Source organism: Pseudorasbora parva, chromosome 3 (assembly GCF_024679245.1).
Source record: "Pseudorasbora parva isolate DD20220531a chromosome 3, ASM2467924v1, whole genome shotgun sequence".
NCBI lineage: Eukaryota > Metazoa > Chordata > Actinopteri > Cypriniformes > Gobionidae > Pseudorasbora > Pseudorasbora parva.
In genome coordinates, this window is record NC_090174.1 from 10,007,420 (window position 1) to 10,028,179 (window position 20,760).

Below are 20,760 nucleotides of genomic sequence, written 5' to 3' on the forward strand. Positions count from 1 at the left end.
GTTAGAAAAGTATGTTGATTAGAATTTTGCATTGCATTATACAAGTTATGAAGTATGAGTTCATAAGTACAAAAGAAGATATTTTGAAGAATGTCGGTAACCAAATAGTTGATGGACCCCATTGACCTCTATATTATTATTATTTTTTCTCCCCATCAATTGTTTGGTTATCTATATTCTTCAAAATATCTTCTTTTGTGTTCAGCAGAAGAAAAGTATGATGACACAAGTTTCATTTGTGGGTGACATATCCCTTTAAGAGTGCTTTTGTTTTTCAAATCACTTAAATAGGATACAAGTACATTTTTCTATATAATTTCATAATATTATGAAAGATTGACAAAATATTATTAAAACATAACTATTTCACATAATTTCATTAAAGTAAAACATTTCACACAAATTATTAATACCAAGTGTACTTAAGTGTGTTATGAAAGTAAACCCTGCCTAAATGTTTAGTTTTTCTTTTAATTTCATTAATATTATACTATTTTCAAAGTTAAGTTAAAAAAAAAAGTACTTTTAAGAAGTACACATGGACATTGAAAACAGTTAAGCACACTCTTTTTCACAATTCAAATTTTTGGTCTTAATGTAAACAGTTCATCAGGACACTTAAAAAAAATAGTTTGTCTTTGTAATTTTTCAATTAAAATATAATAACTTGCTACACCTCTGTAAAAACTTGCCTTTTGTGCTGATGCACAAAATGAAAACCTTTTTCCCATTTCCATTTCTTTTGACTGTGTAATATTGTTAACAAAGCACAATAGTCTTTATAAATAAATACATTATAAATAAAGTAACAGCTGTCTAGACAGCTCAGTAGGCTCATTAGACAACTACTGTTTGGATTGCGCATTAAAATACAGAGACATTGTCAAGTAAAAGACATAACACCAAGTTTATGCATTGTATTTTCTTTAGTACTTACATATAAGGAGGGAAATACAACAGTTGTTCTTTAGGGAGGATACAGGATGTCGTAACAGTGCTCTGTACATTAAGGGTGTGTCAGCACAAGGCTGACAGTACCGTGCTTCAGCAGGTCATAGAGTACAGCTCAAATCTACACCACAACACAGCATGTGGTCAAGGCAAAGGCCTAGTAGCAGCTCCTCTTGAAAAAGATAAATGAAAGCGCAGATATTGCAACTGCTATTTCATATACATACATACATACATCAGTTAAAAGTGGAAAACAATATGAAACCGAAAATGTCCTGATGATGATGTTACACGACGGAAAAGTGTATGAGCTGCTACCAGAGACTTGCTAGTAGTCATATCGAGTCTCACGTACCCCATCAGAAGACCGTAATAATACATGGGAAATTATGTTCATTTTGATCGTCAAGGTACAGTTGAAAAAGTTTACATTCAGTTCTGAACCAACATATCTGTAAAGTGAGGGCCAAAATAAGCCTTTGACCAACCCTCCAGCTGCCAATCGAAACCTAATACCTTGACATGTTACATTATCAATTAACATTTCATCACACGTCATATGACTGAGGGTTTCTTTTTTGAGGAAGGGTGAAGGGGGCAACAAATCATAGGAGAAAGGTGGAGAGGTGTCAGTATTATGTTCTCTGTGACTCTTATGTGGAGTGCAAAGGGCCCCCGATTAAATTAGGGGTGATCTATTATTTTTCTTAAATAAAAATAATATTATAATAAAATCTATAAAGCAAAGAAAGCAAAAATAGGTGTTCCATCCTGGTTACAGGAAAATGGCTAATACGACTATTAAAAACAAAGTCAAGGGTAAATCCTGCATGTTACAAATAAGCACAGTGGGAAAAAAGCCTTTAATACAGTGTGTGAATTTAGACATCCTGAAGAAACTGAGGGGACTGTAACCCTGAAACTAACCTGTGATAGGTCAGCAGCAATACAGATACAATTTATTTGTGCCCTACCACAAAGAGAGAACGAAAGAAAAAAAAAAAAAAAGCTTTCAGACCCGTTACTAGCTTGACCATTTCTAAACTAGTAAATGCTTACGTTTTTGGGCTTGATCTACTGTGGTGTTTTCTTTAACACATCTAGCGTGCTTCAAAGTAAAAAACAAAAACAAACAAAAAAAAACACCTTAAACCTCAAACCCTGCAATTTACATTGTGGCAGATGTTACAACTAGTTTGAGATATTTCTTGGTATATAATCGAAAGTAACCATGACGCTATAATGATATCTAGGGCAGATTTACTTAACCATAATAATCAACCCCTCCAGTGTGTTTGCATAGCATTTTATCCTTACTAGAGACCTTAACTCTATTACCACCTGGATGGGAATTCACGGTGAGATCAGTAAAGAGACAGAAAAAGAGAAAGAGAAAAGAAAGCCTCACTGAAATTCAAGTATCTGGCTGCCGAGTCCCTATATAGCATCTGCCTCCCCTATTTCTCAGGAAAACTGAGTAATCGAGAGTTAAGCGTCAGCAGTCGTTATGTACTGAACATGGTATGTACACAGGAGGGAGGGTCTGGCACATGCATGTAATGCATGGTAACATGATATGTCCTCTATTATCATTTATGTATGATTAGATAATTCTCACAATACAAACATATACAAAGTAAAAAAGAAACAAAATTGCGCTAATTGTGCCTCCAAGTCTCCATTCATGCAGAGGAATGTTGGAGAAGATACCTAACTCCACAATGTACAAGCTCTCGCCTTCCCCATGCCGACACATTTAATTGAAATACAGACATCTGTAGAGTTGCCCCTGCTTTGGCCCTTACCAATGTGAACAAATGTGGTGTCAGCACAGAGAGAGGTTGTGACTATTGAGATCCATTTAATAAGGCATCTGACTTAACCAAGACAGTGAGAGAAGCAAAGGTGGCATCCAGGTTGAGAATGAGTATGAAATACCTAAGACAGACGAAGAAATAATTCAACAACCAAGGCGTGTGTAGGACCGAGATAACGCTGAAAAGAGGGGCAGGGGGATAAAACCATTCAACTTTTCCAACACTGACAGAAAAGAATCCTTGGCACATTCTCACGAACGTCCCTGACAGTTTCTGTGGCTAAGTGTCAGGTTTATCAACAATGGCATGAACATGATCCATCTCAAACACAAATCTGGGACAAAAGTAGAATCTGCACTTCAAAGGCCTCTTTGTTGGAGAAGAATCTGTTGAATTAAAAAAAAAAAGAGAGAAGAAGAAGAATGGACACAGTGCCAAGACTCCAGGCATTCCTCTGAGAAAGATCCTATCCACAGCAGGGTGACCCACACATGATTGAGTACTTCAGGGATCCATTTTGATATTAGTGTTCACAACTAAAAAACATTTTTTTTCCCTTGAAGATTGTACACTGACCCTTCTACTGAGCAGCAATCACACACACCGCTAAAGCCATTTTTTCTAGAATCCCTTTGACTCGTCTTTGGCTTCCCTGGCAGCGTCATGAATATTTATTTTTAGTTTGTACAAGTTTCAATGTGTAAGGGAAACAGCACTGTGCAGAAAACCCCAACAAAACTGGACACTAGGCCTTGGTTGTTTTTTTTCGTGAAAGGTACCTCCTCTAGAGTGAAAATTAAGAGAGAAAAATAGAAAGGAATGTATTTAGAAAGCATACTGCCCAATCAGGCTATTTCCTTTATCCTGCGCATGTAGTCGTGCAGTTCCTCTGGGTCCTGAAAGCCCATGTCTTGGCATACCCACTGAATGTCCTCCTCGTTGGCAATGGGGATGGAGTTGTAGGGTAAGTCCTCTGTGGGAAGGGTAAAGGTGGTGAACTTGACACGCTTGCGTTTGGAGGTTGGCGAGCTGGCGTCCTCTCCGTGGTCTTTGGTGGAACCGCCGGAGCTGCCATCTCCTCGGCCATGGACCTGACTTTGTACGCTGGTCTGGGAGCTGCCACTGCTGTGGTGGTCCCCGTGACAACAAGTCTGTACCCCCTCCAAGGTGTTGCTGGGGCTCTCCACCGTCTGAGGCGATAGGTCGCTCTGGGTGCGCAGGGGTTCCCCGTTACCCAAGAACACCCAGTGGTGGGAATGGTCCATGTTGGCTTGGCCTTCAGGTGGGATGCGCTTATGGCGATACTTCAACACGAACACAATGCAGTTTATAAGAAAGACCAGTATGGCGAGACAAAACACGCCGAGAAGAGCATACATGCCAATCTCTAGGTCAGTCATGCTACGGGGATTGTGCACAAACTCGTCATCCTCCTCATCTTCTTCAGTTGGTTCCTCCGGATTGCTCATTGTAGGGAAGTTGGTGTAATCAATGGGCACGCTTGCTGGTTGCTCATTAGATGGTTCATACCCTGCACCACCTACGTTGGGTTCGATAGCGGGCTTTCTCGTGTTGGCAGCAATTCTGGTTTCTATTTCAGTCTCTGTTTCCACTTCCTCCTCAGAGTCTTCATCTTGTCCAAAGCGGACTTTGACGAACACAGGAGATGAAGCAATGACGCTCTTGCGTTTAGTCTTCTGGCAGGTTTCGCAGATGGTCATCTCCACGTGCACTACCTCTCCTGTACCCTCACCCTCGGCAACGATGACTGGCCAACGCTGCTGGGGTTGCTGAGCCACCGAAACCACCTTATCGTCTGCTGTGGAGGCATTGAGGTTGTAGTCTTTAGGGTCGTACATACTCAGGGGGGCGGCGGTATTGTCGCTGTAGTAAACCCAGATGGACAAACTGGCCTCCTATAAACACAAAACAAAAGAAATTGTGAGCATCAACCCACAAACAACAGTAAACCTTTGGATCTGTTTTTGAATTCTTACTTTGTTGTGTGTGACGCACTATAAAGGGAGCTCCACACTGAACGATAAGGGCCGCATTGCATTGGTGTTGCATATAGAACACGTCATTCTGTACATGCACACTCAAGTTCAAAGTCAACTCCTGGTGAGATTTAAGGTAAATTTGAACTTAAATGAAAAACTACATGAATAGGACTCACTGTGGCAACATTTTTTGTGTAGCCCCTGAAGTCATAGCTAGGCGCAGTTGATAGACACCGAATGGTGGTCAGTGTTGTAAGTACAGTACATTCATACAAAAGGTTTATTTTAAGGCGAGACACGGCAGGTGAAAACATCGTTTTTTCATGCAGTGGTCAATTTTGAGATTTTGGGCCAGTTTACTCCCTTAACATGTAAGCTTTCATGTCAAAATAAAAAATATGTCGACATTACACATTAAAGTGGATAATTCACTTTATTTTGTCAACTTCCGCCTTTAGATTTCTACCCGAAATCATCAAAAGTTATTATAACGCGAGCTCCCGTGCCGTCTCCATTCACAGAAACATGCCTGGTATCATTGTAAAGCTCTCAGCGCTGTGTATGAGACTATCTAATCCAAATATGGGCATTTCCTATGTAGAACTAACCAACCGCAAAAGTTTGCAGCTGAATATCACATCTGATTGGCCGATGTGAATTACACACTACGTCATTGCGCTGCCGAGAAATTGCAGAAAGTGCCGAAATCAGCTCATAAACGTTCCCAGAAAGGACAAAGTAGCAAGAGCTGATGAAACAGCTCAAGTAAAGAACAATAGATTAGACGACGAAACTAATTAGATTCAAATAGTTATAGATGGACATACAGCAAACATGGACAGTTTTTTGGTGTTTTTGTGACTGTTATGTGCTTGTTTAGGTAGTTTTTCTTTACACTCAGATTCAGATATATCCACTTAAGTAGCATCTACAAGCACAAACTTTTCCAGTCTTATACTTAACTATATTCTGAAGGCTTTTTATAGGTCTTTTTACTCCAAAAACATGGTGAAAATAGATTTTTAAGGCCATTTTCAGTATTCTATGATCTACTAAAGCACAAAATAAGATATCCATAATTCCCTCTGTAAAAGCCCTCTCATCTAATATGTCAACAAGTAGAACCAAGAATTCTGAACCTGTTCTTTTCGAATTTCCAGATTTTGTTCTTGGAAATATAATATAAAATGAGCGTTTTTCTAAGTATACAAGTCCTAATTTGCATACTAAACATTAATTTACACAAAACTTGTAATACATTTTTTTTTCTTAAGTTTATGCCAGTAATAAACTGGAGAAGTATCATAGTGATATCTTGTAATAAAAAACAAAACAATTCCCTATTCACCTGTAGTGTCTCGCTTTATTAATATAATTGTACATCATTTTAGTCAAAGACTGCATCCAGATCAGATTCAGAATGATGATCAAACAAGAGATGGAGTAGACCGTGTCCATCAACACCCCTAATGCTTGCACCATCCTATAGCTCATCCTGTCTTGAGCCGGAGAAATACAGCTAACATCAGAGGTGCTTGCATGCTTTGGCCGTTAGAAACACAGACTGAGGGGAAGCAGCACTGGCGCAACGCTTGTGTTCTTGTCACCTCATAACAAGCCTGAGCTTGACAGTTGTTTTCCTGCTCTTGCTCTCTACTAAAGGAACAGCACAACACCTTACACCTGTTGGCAGGCAGACAAAATGAAACCACTCTGCCAGAGTGCTTTTAGTCAGAAATGAAGTGTTGCTTTGCTTTTATATTCAGGAAGAGAAGTATTTATCTGCCTCCAGTCAGCAACGGCCTGTTGTGAGGCTGTAAAAATAGTCTTCTGTCGTGTCACAAACTTCAAGGTTGTTCTGACATTCAGGCTCAAGCTCTGTCAACACTGCTTGTCAAGATGAAGAGAGCCTTTGATATGCATGATCTGAATAATACATTGAAGACGACATGTTGTCATCTTGGACCTTTCGAGATCACTCTAGCCACTAAATAAATTGACATCAATCACACATGTCCCTTGATTCTTCTACAAGCTTCGATCTTTGGGACATGACACTGCAACTTTTACATGGACAAGTTATTAAATTTCTAACTGCTTAAAGTTTTACAGATCTATCCTGAAGGTAATTTTGAATTCACTGTACGTAACAAACTACAAAAGTAAAGGATTCTTGCATCCAACCAATTTAAAACGGAATAATCGCTTACACCAGCGTACAGCAAAATCAATTATTTAAGGATGCCAGTAAGACAAAAGAAAGGGGCTTCTAAAGTGCAATAGAAAGAGCAAGAAAATCAGTACCACTTTACATAAGATTTAATTTGTTAAAATTAGTAAATGCAATCATGAACTAGCAATTCACAATACTTTAACAACATTTATTTAGGTTAATGTATTGTCAACATACTTAACAACAGCAAATAAAAGAATACATATAAATGAATTCCATGATTAGGTTAAAAATGTAGATTAAAGTTATTTTATTAATTCACTTTTATGAACTTTTATGTCCGTTCAATACATGATCATTTGGTATGGTAATTTATACTAAATGGAACTTATTTCAACTTAATTTAATTAATTAACCTAATTTATACTCAAACTTGAAATGTAAAAAAATGTATATATAGACATTATAATTCCCTTTTAATACATTATATTAATACATTTTATTAATGGGGGGGGGGGGGATGCTATTTCATGCATTCTGACTTATTTACACTGTTAAAGAGTTAGGTGCTCATGCTAAACATGGCCACAATTAAAAACAACGGCAAATGCATTGCGAATTTGGAACTTTGCGAAGGTTTCAGAACGTTTTTTTTTCAGAGTATGGCCACATATTATGTCAAAACGGGTGGAAATCCCCATGGGCAATTCTCCAGGGAAAGCGAGAGTGAGAGCGCGCCCATCAACGCGTTTTTTTTTTTTCAGTTTATGGGAGCTGTCAGCAGCACGAAGACCACGAAATCAACAATGTCACTAAATAAGTGTGTTTCTGGTTGTGAGGGAAAGATTTACATGAAATGCTTGTGGTCTACTGGTAGATATTTCATTAAGCGTGTCAGAGTTCTGAGTTCCAATCTGCCCTCGTAACGTTTTTTTTTTTTTCCTCATTAAAGCTAAATGTTTTCATCAGTGATTCTATATCAAGAGCAGAGACACTCTACAGCTTTACTATAGCTTTGTAGTAAGTATTAATGTAGAAAGACCAGATTCAATATGCACCGTATTGATGATGCATACTTTGTATAGGCAAGAAGATGAACACAATATAAATGCAACACAAGGTTTTTTTTCCATTGAAAACTTATATACAGAAAATGTGTTCATATTCTGGGCTTATCTGCTCGCCTGTATATAGTATGTAAAAATTAATTTGATCTTTTAATATCACTGTTTTAGTACTTTAAGGCACTTTAAGGGTGGGTTGCACGAATAAGGATTGGGGGGGGGGGCACACTCAGTTTCAGTCTCATGTCAATCTTGAGTACCTATAGAGTAGTATTGCATCCTTCAAACTACTGCAGCAGGCGCTGTACATGGATCACAAGAGTCAACAGCTTGCATCTCGTTCACATATTGTAGTTTTTAAGATATTGACAGGCTTGTGCTGCAGTTCTATGGCTATCTTGCCTTCCAGGCCTCCGTGACAGTTACGTGACTGAAAACTATGAATTGAGGAAATTTCCGGCTTTCTGTGTTTTCATTGTTATACGGTAGGGAGGCGCTTTAACACATCTTCTTAAATAGAACATAATCTCCTAATCAAAACACCTGCGAGGAAGATGCAGAAACAAGCAATTTCATATGTAATCATATGCATATTTAAAATAATGTGATCATCAACATTTACTCTTTCCCCGCCAGCGTTTAAAAAAAAATTGCCATGCCACCGACAGGGTTTTTGACCATTTTCACCAAAATTGAATAGCCCATATACAATTTTGTTTTATGAATATCTGAGCATGCCATATATCAAAAGAAAGAGCTTGCCCTCTTCTTTAAAAAAAAAAAAAGTGTTTTATTCTTGCATTCCTTTTTTATCATCACTTGAATATGGGTAAGTTTAAAAAAGCAACATTTTGAACAAAAATCAACCAAAATCAAATATAAGTCTGTTTCCAGATCAGATTCAGAGCGATAATCAAACACAGATGGAGTAGATGGAGTCCATCAACACTCCTAATGGTTACACAGTCCTGTAGCTCGTCCTGGGTCCACATTTCATTCACAAACATTAGGCAGTTTTGATTCATATGATGTTTAATGTTGATGATCACGTTATTTTTCATATGCATATGATTACATACGATCACTTGTTTTACTGCGTCTTACTCGCGTGTTTTGATCAGGAGATTCAGTACTCATTCAGAAGATACGTAATAGCGCCACCTAGCGTCTAACTGTGAAAACCCAGAAACCCAGAAAATTAAGTTTTTGGTTTTAAATAATGGAAAATTCCATGTTTGGCGGGGAAAGAGTTAAACAGCATATAAATCAAAAGTGACTTACAGTATGTTAATGAATGAAATGTCGACCCAGGATGAGCTACAGGACTGTGAAAGTTTGGGGGTGTTGATGGACTCGGTCTACTCCATCTGTTTCATTCTGAATATGATTCAGACATAGTCTTTGACAAAACACGATTTTCTGAGCTTTTTGCTCAAAATGTATAAGCAAAGGGTCTTCTTTTTCTTTTAATTATGCACGCTCAGATATTTATATAACAAAATATTCTGGGGTCATGACATTTTTGTGAAAATGATAAAAAAAAAAAAAATCCCGTTGAAGAAAGAGTTAAAGTATTACCAGGAAATCAAACGCAACCAACATAAATGGTTGAACAACTGCTGTTATTTTGTGACTGCAGAGGGTAAGTAGGTAGGTGCAGTGAAGGAATGAACTGAAATGAAGGACTGGTAGCAGTGGAGGAGGAGGAGGGTCATCAGTGATGTTTATTGCACAGTCTCCACAAGCACTTAGGCCGATACATTACGCTAATTAAAAGCAAAGGTGGTGAAGTAGAGAGCGGGGGAGAACCGCTGGAGTTTAATGCGTGAACTGAAAGCAGCCACCCTCGTCTGATGTTAGATGTTGGTCACAGGCTAAGTACAGAGCAGGATAAAAGGCCCCAAGCTCTCACGGCAGGGCTCCGTGACCTGCCCGAGACATTGTATAAATTAGCCCGGCAGCATACGAGGCCCTCACTTGAAAATACAAGCGAATGTGCTCCAATTAATGCTTTGAGAAATATTATACAGCAAATGCACGGAGCTCCCCTGATGACACTCGAGAACGGCAGAAAACAGAGGCGGTGGCTTATTAAGCAAGATGCTTGCTCATTTGGTGTGCTGATACTAAAGGAGATCTGAATATGTCTGAATGCCAAACTAGCCTTTATTAAAGTAGTGAGGGCCGGCTGGAAGACTGCGCGGAGGCTAATTTGCCATTGGTGTATAACCTTCATGGAGACTCGATTCATCAATATGAGACTGAGTCCAGCCAGTGTTAACTCTTGAGGAGCAGAATAATCCTGAGCAACAACGAGGAATTTCACATAAATGTCACTTGCATAATTAGTTGCAGAGGGCCAAAGGGTAGAGCTTTTCCATGGACTCAGCTGTAGAGGGGTATGATGACAAATGATACAGTCATATTTAGACAATTACATGAAGATACTTTTTCGTGTAATTAACTGAGATTTTTCCATGTGTTTCTTGACCCTAAACAAGTGTGATCTTCAAATCACAGTATATGACTTGAGATAATACCTTCATTCAGGGTCTAAGAATATAAATTATAAGACCTATTATATTTTACACAAATTCACATGGATGGTACCATGACAATTCACTGTAAATATGACACTTCAGATGGTTTTACATGGTCTGTAGCTGGTTTAGTTTACACATGAGGGCCAGAATAAGTTTGTAGACCATCTTGAACAAGTTTATTCAACATGGTAGATGTTCTTGAAACAGTGTTATTTTAGTATGATTGATATACTATTACAGATTTTGTTAATATTTTGATTTTTGTTTTCTCTTTGATTTTAGTTATTTTTAGCCATGTTTTGCCATTTAAATGTCTACTTAGTATTTATTATTTTTATTTTTATTTATTAGTTTTAGAAAATGAACTTAACCCTGATGTTGTTTCCGGGTCATTTTGACCCGAAAATGTTTGCTAATATTATCGCATTGCTCACACGGGTATGTATGTACTTTTTTGGGGATTTTTTTCCAACCTTGTTACTCCTACTTTTCCTTGTCAAAAAGGACCAGCCTACAAACAATAGAGTTTGCTAATGTGTCGTCACCATGACGTATTCTCAGTGGTGAACGCAAAGCATTTTGGCAATCCGCGGCATAAACGTGCGGCAGACTTATTATTTGCCTGGAGGGAAGAACGCAGTGTTCAAGATGCTGTCTACCTGCTGTGTTATAAAATCCAATAGTCATTCTTATGATAGAAGTGGCATAAAGCTTAAGAATGGGATATCCTTTTATCCTTTTTCAGCGTGGAAAAATAGTACAACTAAGCCATGTTTCAGAGGTGACAAAAGTCGACGAATGGCATGGATAGCAAAAGGAGGCCCAAGATTACCTTCGTAATAAAGTAATGCAACCAATAAAACTATTGATTTTCTTTTTTTTCATCTAAGTGTAACTTAAAAATAAACAGATTAGAGCGTTTGAGGACACGAAAAGAAAACAAATATAATATGATGAATGTCCAAAAGATGGCATTGACAGTACATTGTACATTAAATGGGTTTGGATACATTTTATTGATATAGATCTCATGTTTAATTTGTGCATCTAAACACAATATAGCGTTAGTACCCAGATTTTTTCACGTAAATAAAGGCAGAGAGTTGCAAACTTTGCTCATAATGGTCCTTTGTTAAGCTTGTCAGAAGTTCTCATTTCTAATCTGACCTCGTATTTTTTTTTTCCTCATAAAAAAACCGAATATCATCACGTTGTATATCGAGCATGGACAATTTTTGTGAATTTTGTTTCCTGATTTCACCGGAACAAATAGAAAATCTCTGCGACGGCATTACACATTAGATTAAAGCGCTCGTCTGTGTGAAGACAAAGAGAAATCTCCCCCACTGATAACAGCGGAAACGAGCGCCAGATCGCCTCTTATTTAACAAAGGAATGAAATTATGCTATTCTAGTTAACAAGAGATGTTTTGTTTGTATTAGTTGCTGCATTTCGTATGATTATATTCCGTTTTTCTCTTTAATTTTTTATTATTTTTCATGCCAGAATACTAGCCTTCTATGCCAGGCCATGTAAACTGGCCAAACATTCTTTCTTTACGTTTCGATGACGTTGGTCACATGCTTTAGCAATCGCTATAGCTTATAAATCTCTTGTTATGCTATATTATAATAAATTAGGCCTACGATCAATCAGTTTTAGAAATAAGTGAAAAATCTGTCCTAATTGAAAGAAAACAAGTTGACAAAAAGACTGAATTCTGGTGATAATATAGCATAACCAGCTATTTTATGAAAGGTTGGTCAAAACAAGGTTTTCAACCCAGCATAAGGGTTGAATAATATAAGCCTTAAGTTTGTATATTTTATTCAATTACAGTTCATGTTTATGTTATTTGGTTAATGATACCTTGCCTTGGACAAGCAACAAATCAAATATACTGTACTAGAAATCAGTATTTTGTCAAAAATATAACAAAATACTGTCATTTATTCTAGAAGGTATGGAAAAAAAATAAAGGGAACAACTTTACCTGCTTAAGTGTGGAGAGAGTCTGCAGGCCAGTTGCCTTAGCAACCATGGTATGGCTGTTGCCAGGGCTTGGTTGAAGATTAAGTGCCAGTCCCGAGATGGCATGAACACGGAGCTCCACTATGGACACTTTCTCGTCTACCACAGAGAACTGCGTCTCACCCAGTACCGCCTCCACTGCCAATGGGGATTCAACCTGAAATCAACAAAACAGGATGCGCTTTTACATTACTAAAGACAATGGAGGTGTAAAAACAATCTAAATGGAAGAAAGAATGGGGAGGAGTGAAATTACAATGCCTGTCAAACAGAAAAATTTAGTGAGTAATCCCACGTATTCAAGATGCAGCCCACTGAGTAAAGGAATCATGGGAGAATGGACCTTTTCTCCAGAGGATGGCCAGCACTCGGCCTCCACATAAATCCTCCAGCTGACACTTCAAACCCATTATGTCACCGTTTCTTCACCTCCTACCAGCGTTAAAGGTCACCAGGGACTTACAGAGTGAAAAGTCAAGTGGTGCGGCATGACTAGGAGGGTCAGAGGATCTCATTTTTTTCTGTATCTTTGCTGACCCATGAGACCCTGCCAATCCCAAGAGCCACATAGTGCCAAGTTAGAGCATCAATATAGGGATAGTGTTTCTCTTTTCATAATTCAGAAAGATTAACTTAAACTCACATTTTGCAAGCAAGAACAAGGCAGCCTACGTGGAGCATTTTTGCCTGAAGAAAGACATAATAAGAGGGAGAAGTACATAGAGACTGGATGAATTGGACCCACTTTATATTAGATGGCCTTAACTACTATGAACTAACATTTAAACTAATAATTTGATATAATGCACTTATTATGTACAATTTTTAGGGCTGTAAAAATTAACACGTTAATAACGCATTAACGCAAATTCATTTTAACGGCACTAATTTTATTAACGCAGTGCGCATTTTCTTTTTGATCCATGGGCTGTAGTTGGACAAATTGAGATCAGCCATAGACATAAAAGATTCGGCAGCAAACATTAATAGGGAAACAAAAGGGTTAACAATAACATTACTCTGAAACAAGTGAAGTTATAGCCTACATAAGCTACCATATTTTCTGCTTAAAGGTGCACTATGTAGTATTTTTGCAGTAAACTATCCAAAAACCACTAGGCCAGTGTTATATATTTTGTTCAGTTGAGTTCTTACAATATCCCAAATGTTTCCAACTATTTGTAAATTGTGAGAAAATTGCTATTTTAACTAAGGACCGGGACGTTTCAGCATAGCGTTTGAGCGAGTCGCCTGTCAATCGCGTCATATCTGTGTTACCCTTAGTTTTATTTGGCAGAAGAGCTTTTCTCTTAGCAGTGTGAACATGTCACAGCAGCGCTGAGCGAACACACAGAGTAACATCATAACATCATTTTAAACACACTTAATTGTATCTAATATAATAAACAGAGCTGCTTTACCTTATAATCATGACCGGAAATGCGGAAATATAGTGCAGGCGCCTGGTGACTGTGTCCCGTCATAATAAAAGTCTCGGTGCTCGTAAGCCGTGTGTTTAACAATCGCTCCAGCGGCCGTGCTCAGCTCCACAACACTCGGTCCTGCTCTGCTTTACACTACAGTAACGTTAATAATCACATTCATGAACATGATTTCTGCCCGAGTCCTATTTTCCACTGGCTGTGATGTGAAGACCAGATGTCCCGAGATGCTTCGCTCACACTTGGCGTCATCAAACTACGCCTTTGTTTAGAATAGGTGGCCTCCAGTGGACGGAAAGTTGCATAGTGCACCTTTAACTTTTATTAGACACCAGGTCGAAAGAAAAGTGCGTTTTTTCACTGAGCACATTCTCTGCAGCCCAAGCACGATGCACTAGGGGTTGAACGACTTTCATTTTTTTAAAGTCGACATTTATGTGATGAAAGTCAGGTCGACGTCGACTAGTCGCTGATGACGTCATTAATTAAAAATAAAATAAACCTGAACCTTGAGCTGAGACTCAAACTCGGGTCTTCTTGTGCACAGCCAGTACCACCGCTGGCCGTCTTGATGCCCTACGCATAATTTTTAATGGTGCCCGCGGGTGTTGCGCCCTCTATAGGCCAGCGTCTAGTCGACGTCAAGTTTAAAGCGTTGTGACAGAGCATTTAGGTCGATGTGTCGATTAGTCGACTAGTCGGTGCAACCCCTACGATGCACTGCAATCTCACTCTCACTCATATCTGAGGTAAATCATTAACACCATCACAACTTACAGTACATGTGTTTTATTGAACTAAATATATTACAATTGGCTAAAACGAATACGCAGGTTACTTTTCTGAACAAGAGCACTCCCTAGTCCGTGTTTCTCACACTGTTCACGTGAATTGCGTCACAGTTCGGCGCGCGCACACAAAATACCGGCTTATTCTGAATATTAACTGAGACATTAACTAGTTCTTTGAAAAAAATCTGTGACCTTTGATACATGTCTAGTCTTCATGCTTTGAGTATGGTTTCACTAATAATAAATGTACATTTACATAAAGCATGCATATTTGTCCATACCCATTTTGATTCGCGTATTAAAAACTTTAAACATATTAATTTAAGGTACATTTAGAATTGATAAAAATGTGCGATTAAATTGCGATTAATCGCGAACCTCATGACAATATGCGATTAATCACGCTTATTTTAATCGGTTGACAGCCCTAACATTTTTACATTGTACTTAAATTTTTTTAATTACCTACATGTAATTACATCTGTAATTAATTTCTATAGTTACATTTATAATGACATTTAACACCTAACCCTTAAACTGACCCACACCACCACACCTGTCCCTAACTTTACCTGTATCTCACCTCAATATCAGCAATAGTGTTGCGCAATACAATATGATCACAATAAGTACATTGTACATATTTTAGATGTAAGTACATAGTAGTTAAGGCCATCTGATATGAATTGGGACCAATACATTTTAAAGTAGCCTACATTTCAGTTTGTCCATGACAAACATAAGTTTAAAGAATTATGACTAGTAAAGAAAGAAAAAAAGCAATTGAAGTTGTTTTTGCTTTTCTATTTACACCAACTGCAAATGTCAACATGATATTTGTGAACTGAGATCATTATCTTATCTTACAGCATTGTCTAGCAACATTATCTTATATAATATTACAGCTATACGGAACAAAGAATAATACTATAACCTTCATGTAATTGGCTTAATCACAGCTGAGTCAGAGCTGGTTACACTTATTCACACAGGAGGGAGCAAAGCCATTTATGCGCTTGATAATTTAACCCAATAAAGCCCATAATGACTGTTAATGGTGTTCAAAAATCTCTACCCTCTACAGCAAACATTTTCATCCAACCTACTATTACTTCCCTCTTCAAAATCCCCCATCTCCAGCTAAAAGCCCTCAACGCTGATGTAGGTTTATGAACTAGCCATACTGCTGATTATACTTCGTCTGTGAAGTGGCAATGCTCTTTTGGCATAGAAAAACCATCCAGCCATTTTCCAGCCTTATCTCTCACTGAAGAACATGACACTGCCTTGGCGTGCGGTTGGCACCAAGGAGCAGAACCCAGGCTTTTCCTGATCCAGCCCAGACTTGCGACCCATATGTCCCAGATGCATATTGTTTGTGTCCCAATGCACTAATCATTTGAAGCAGGCTGTTACAGTTCATTGACCATCCAGTCCTATACAATCCTCTCTCCTTTAATCCAGTTGGAAAAGGGATGTAGACCTTGGGGGGAGGCAGATGAATGTATAATTGAGCTAAACTGTTTTGTTCATGCATTTCTTATTTCCTGAGTTCAAGGCAAGCTTCAAAGATACAGCACATTTGAAGGAGAGAAAAGGAATGACAGATAGAAAAAGGGGAACAGAAAACAAACTCTTGCCAGAATGGCTATTTGCATGGTATCCAGACGGCTGCAATTAGTTTTATTATACTTGCTGATATATCTGCTTTTGATGTTAGCATTATAACCAGAGCGTCGCATGCTTGAATAGAGTGTGTTCAAAGACTAAAAAGGACTGCTTATCCCCCCCAAAACCTAATTTCTGTACTTGGCCAATTAAGTAATCGTAAATACATAGAATTAGGCTTGGAGTGTTAGTATTGTACAATTAAAGCTACTGTAGATGGATTCAGAAGACCATTACAATTCAGTTGATGCTGAGAACGGGTCAACAATACCTTCTGCTGTTCATAAGATTCTCAAAACAATGTGTAATGAGAAACGTTTAAAGCTTAACAGCAGTTTGTCTTTGTGTTTGGGCCATAGTGATGGGTGGAGGATGAGCGCTGTGGCAGAGAAAGATCAAAGACCCACCAAATAAGCTAAAAACCTTGGTGTGGTCTACTGATAAACAACATTATTCATACCTTTCCCTTGTTTCTTTTTCTTTCTTTTTTAGAAGGGTGAAATGATGCTTCTGTGCTCAGACTCATTTATTTTCAGCTCACATTCAGCAAAAACATACGAAATCTGCATTGGCCATTAATTATTAATGACCTTTGCAGTTTTCCCTAGTTTAATTAGCAAACTTTTTCTTTTATGCTCAAATTTGTTTATGGGCAAAAACAGACACTTTTTCTAGAAAAGCCAAACAACAGACAACACTGTGGAGAGGTGTGATGAAGCTGTCACGAACAATCAAAACGCTCTCTGTTTGGACACAATGAACTGATTGTGTGCTGATTCAATGGAGAGAAAACTTCACTTTCAAGAATGATTCCCCCAATTTAACACTATTGAAGTTTTATAACGCACAGATAATTCTCTTCCCAAACATCCCAGATTCTGAATAGCCTACTGGGACTAAATATGCATATGAATAGCTTTCTAAAGGGGCATTAAAAGATAAAGACAGCAGCAGAGCTAACTTAGATAACTCAAATGTGAGAATTTTAAATATTGATTGTGGACCCTTGTTGATTTTATCTATAAACTACATTTATGATCTTAGCAATCTGTCTGTTTAAAAACAATTAGGTAATAATTATTAGGTTGACTTTGGACTATGAGCAATTGTTGTCACAAAAGAACAGAGAAAGGATGAGATGAGAGAAAGTCTTCAATCCCATTAACATCATGGCTATTCAGAACAGAGCAGAGCAGAGCAGAGCAGAGCAGAGCAGAACAGAACAGAACAGAACAGAACAGGAACAGGAACAGGAACAGGAACGGAACGGAACGGAAGAGGAACCGGAACCGGAACCGGAACCGGAACCGGAACCGGAACCGGAAAAGGAACCGGAACGGAACAGGAACAGGAACAGGAACAGGAACAGGAACAGGAACATAGCAGAGCAGAGCAGAGCAGAGCAGAGCAGAGCAGAACAGAACAGAACAGAACAGAACAGAACAGAACAGAACAGAACAGAACAGAACAGGAACAGGAACAGGAACGGAACGGAACGGAAGAGGAACCGGAACCGGAACCGGAACCGGAAAAGGAACCGGAACGGAACAGGAACAGGAACAGGAACAGGAACATAGCAGAGCAGAACAGGAACAGGAACAGGAACAGGAACATAGCAGAGCAGAGCAGAACAGGAACATAGCAGAGCAGAACAGGAACAGGAACAGGAACAGGAACAGGAACAGGAACAGGAACAGGAACAGGAACAGGAACAGGAACAGAGCAGAGCAGAGCAGAGCAGAGCAGAACAGGAACAGAGCAGAGCAGAGCAGAGCAGAGCAGAGCAGGAACAGAGCAGAGCAGAGCAGAGCAGAGCAGAGCAGAACAGAAGAGAGCAGAGCAGAGCAGAGCAGAACAGGAACAGGAACAGGAACAGGAACAGGAACAGGAACAGAGCAGAGCAGAGAAGAGCAGAACAGAACAGAACAGAACAGAGCAGAGCAGAGCAGAGCAGAACAGAGCAGAACAGAGCAGAACAGAGCAGAACAGAGCAGGAACAGGAACAGGAACAGGAACAGGAACAGGAACAGGAACAGGGACATGAACAGGAACAGGAACAGGAACAGGAACAGGAACAGGAACAGAACAGAACAGAGCAGAACAGGAACAGGGACATGAACAGGAACAGGAACAGGAACAGGAACAGGAACAGGAGCAGAACAGGAACAGAGCAGAGCAGAGCAGAACAGAACAGAGCAGAACAGAGCAGAACAGGAACAGAGCAGAGCAGAACAGGAACAGAGCAGAGCAGAGCAGAACATAACAGAACAGAACAGAACAGGAACAGAGCAGAGCAGAGCAGAACAGAGCAGAGCAGAACAGAACAGAACAGAACAGAACAGGAACAGAGCAGAGCAGAGCAGAACAGAACAGAGCAGAACAGAGCAGAACAGGAACAGAGCAGAGCAGAGCAGAGCAGAACAGGAACAGAGCAGAGCAGAGCAGAGCAGAGCAGAACAGAACAGAACAGAGCAGAACAGGAACAGAGCAGAGCAGAACAGAACAGAACAGAACAGAGCAGAGCAGAGCAGAGCAGAACAGAGCAGAACAGGAACAGGAACAGGAACAGGAACAGGAACAGGAACAGGAACAGGAACAGGAACAGGAACAGAGCAGAACAGAACAGAACTGAACAGAACAGAACAGAACAGAACAGAACAGAACAGAACAGAGCAGAGCAGAACAGAGCAGAGCAGAACAGGAACAGAACAGAGCAGAACAGGAACAGGAACAGGAACAGGAACAGAACAGAACAGAGCAGAACAGAGCAGAACAGAGCAGAACAGAACAGAACAGAACAGAGCAGAACAGAACAGAGCAGAACAGAACAGAACAGAGCAGAACAGAGCAGAACAGAACAGAACAGAACAGAACAGAACAGAACAGAGCAGAACAGAGCAGAGCAGAACAGGAACAGAACAGAACAGAACAGAACAGAGCAGAACAGAACAGAACAGGAACAGGAACAGGAACAGGAACAGGAACAGAGCAGTACAGAACAGAACAGAACAGAACAGAACAGAACAGAACAGAACAGAACAGAACAGAACAGAGCAGAACAGAACAGAGCAGAACAGGAACAGAGCAGAGCAGAGCAAAACAGGAACAGAGCAGAGCAGAACAGGAGCAGAGCAGAGCAGAGCAGAGCAGAGCAGAGCAGAGCAGAGCAGAGCAGAGCAGGAACAGGAACAGGAACAGGAACAGGAACAGGAACAGGAACAGAGCAGAGCAGAGCAGAACAGAACAGAACAGAACAGAACAGAGCAGAGCAGAGCAGAGCAGAGCAGAGCAGAACAGAGCAGGAACAGGAACAGGAACAGGAACAGGAACAGGAACAGGAACAGGAACAGGAACAGGAACAGGAACAGGAACAGGAACAGAGCAGAACAGAACAGAACAGAACAGAACAGAACAGAACAGAACAGAACAGAACAGAACAGAACAGAACAGGAACAGGGCAGAGCAGAGCAGAGCAGAGCAGAGCAGAGCAGAGCAGAGCAGAGCAGAACAGGAACAGAGCAGAGCAGAGCAGAGCAGAGCAGGAACAGGAACAGGAACAGGAACAGGAACAGGAACAGGAACAGAACAGAACAGAACAGAACAGAACAGAACAGAACAGAACAGAACAGAACAGAACAGGAACAGGAACAGGAACAGAACAGAACAGAACAGAACAGAACAGAACAGAACAGAACAGAACAGAACAGAACAGAACAGAACAGAACAGGAACAGGAACAGGAACAGGAACAGGAACAGGAACAGAACAGAACAGAACAGAACAGAACAGAACAGGAACAGGAACAGGAACAGGAACAGGAACAGGAACAGAACAGAACAGAACAGAACAGAACAGAACAGGAATCAAATCAAATCAAATCAAATCAAATCAAATCAAATCAAATCAAATCCGGAACTGGAACCGGAATCAAATCAGAACAGGACAGGACAGGGACAGGGGCAGGGACAGGGACAGGGACAGGGACAGGGACAGGGACAGGGACAGGGACAGGGACAGGGACAGGGACAGGGACAGGGACAGGGACAGGGACAGGGACAGGGAACCGAGAACGGAGGGGAACGGAACAGGAACAGGAACAGGAACAGGAACAGGAACAAAATAAAATAAAATAAAATAAAATAAAATAAAATAAAATAAAATAAAATAAAATAAAATAAAATAAAATAAAATAAAATAAAATAAAATAAAATAAAATAAAATAAAATAAAATAAAATAAAATAAAATAAAATAAAATAAAATAAAATAAAATAAAATAAAA

The 20,760-nt window shown here is 39.5% G+C and overlaps 1 protein-coding gene across 2 annotated transcripts in view; it reads right to left on the bottom strand.

Annotated features, from left to right (window-relative positions):
• Positions 1–907: 907 nt before the first annotated feature.
• The window catches only part of tmem132e (transmembrane protein 132E), a 497,444-nt gene continuing 477,591 nt past the window's right edge, over positions 908–20,760 (bottom strand). For both annotated transcript variants that reach the window (XM_067437778.1, XM_067437777.1), the window contains exons 8-9: positions 12,543–12,737; positions 908–4,684 (exon numbers count right to left, since the gene is read on the bottom strand). In XM_067437778.1, coding sequence (XP_067293879.1) covers positions 3,614–4,684; positions 12,543–12,737 — 1,266 coding nt within the window. In that variant the 3' untranslated portion in view covers positions 908–3,613. The remainder of the gene's footprint in view (positions 4,685–12,542; positions 12,738–20,760) is intronic.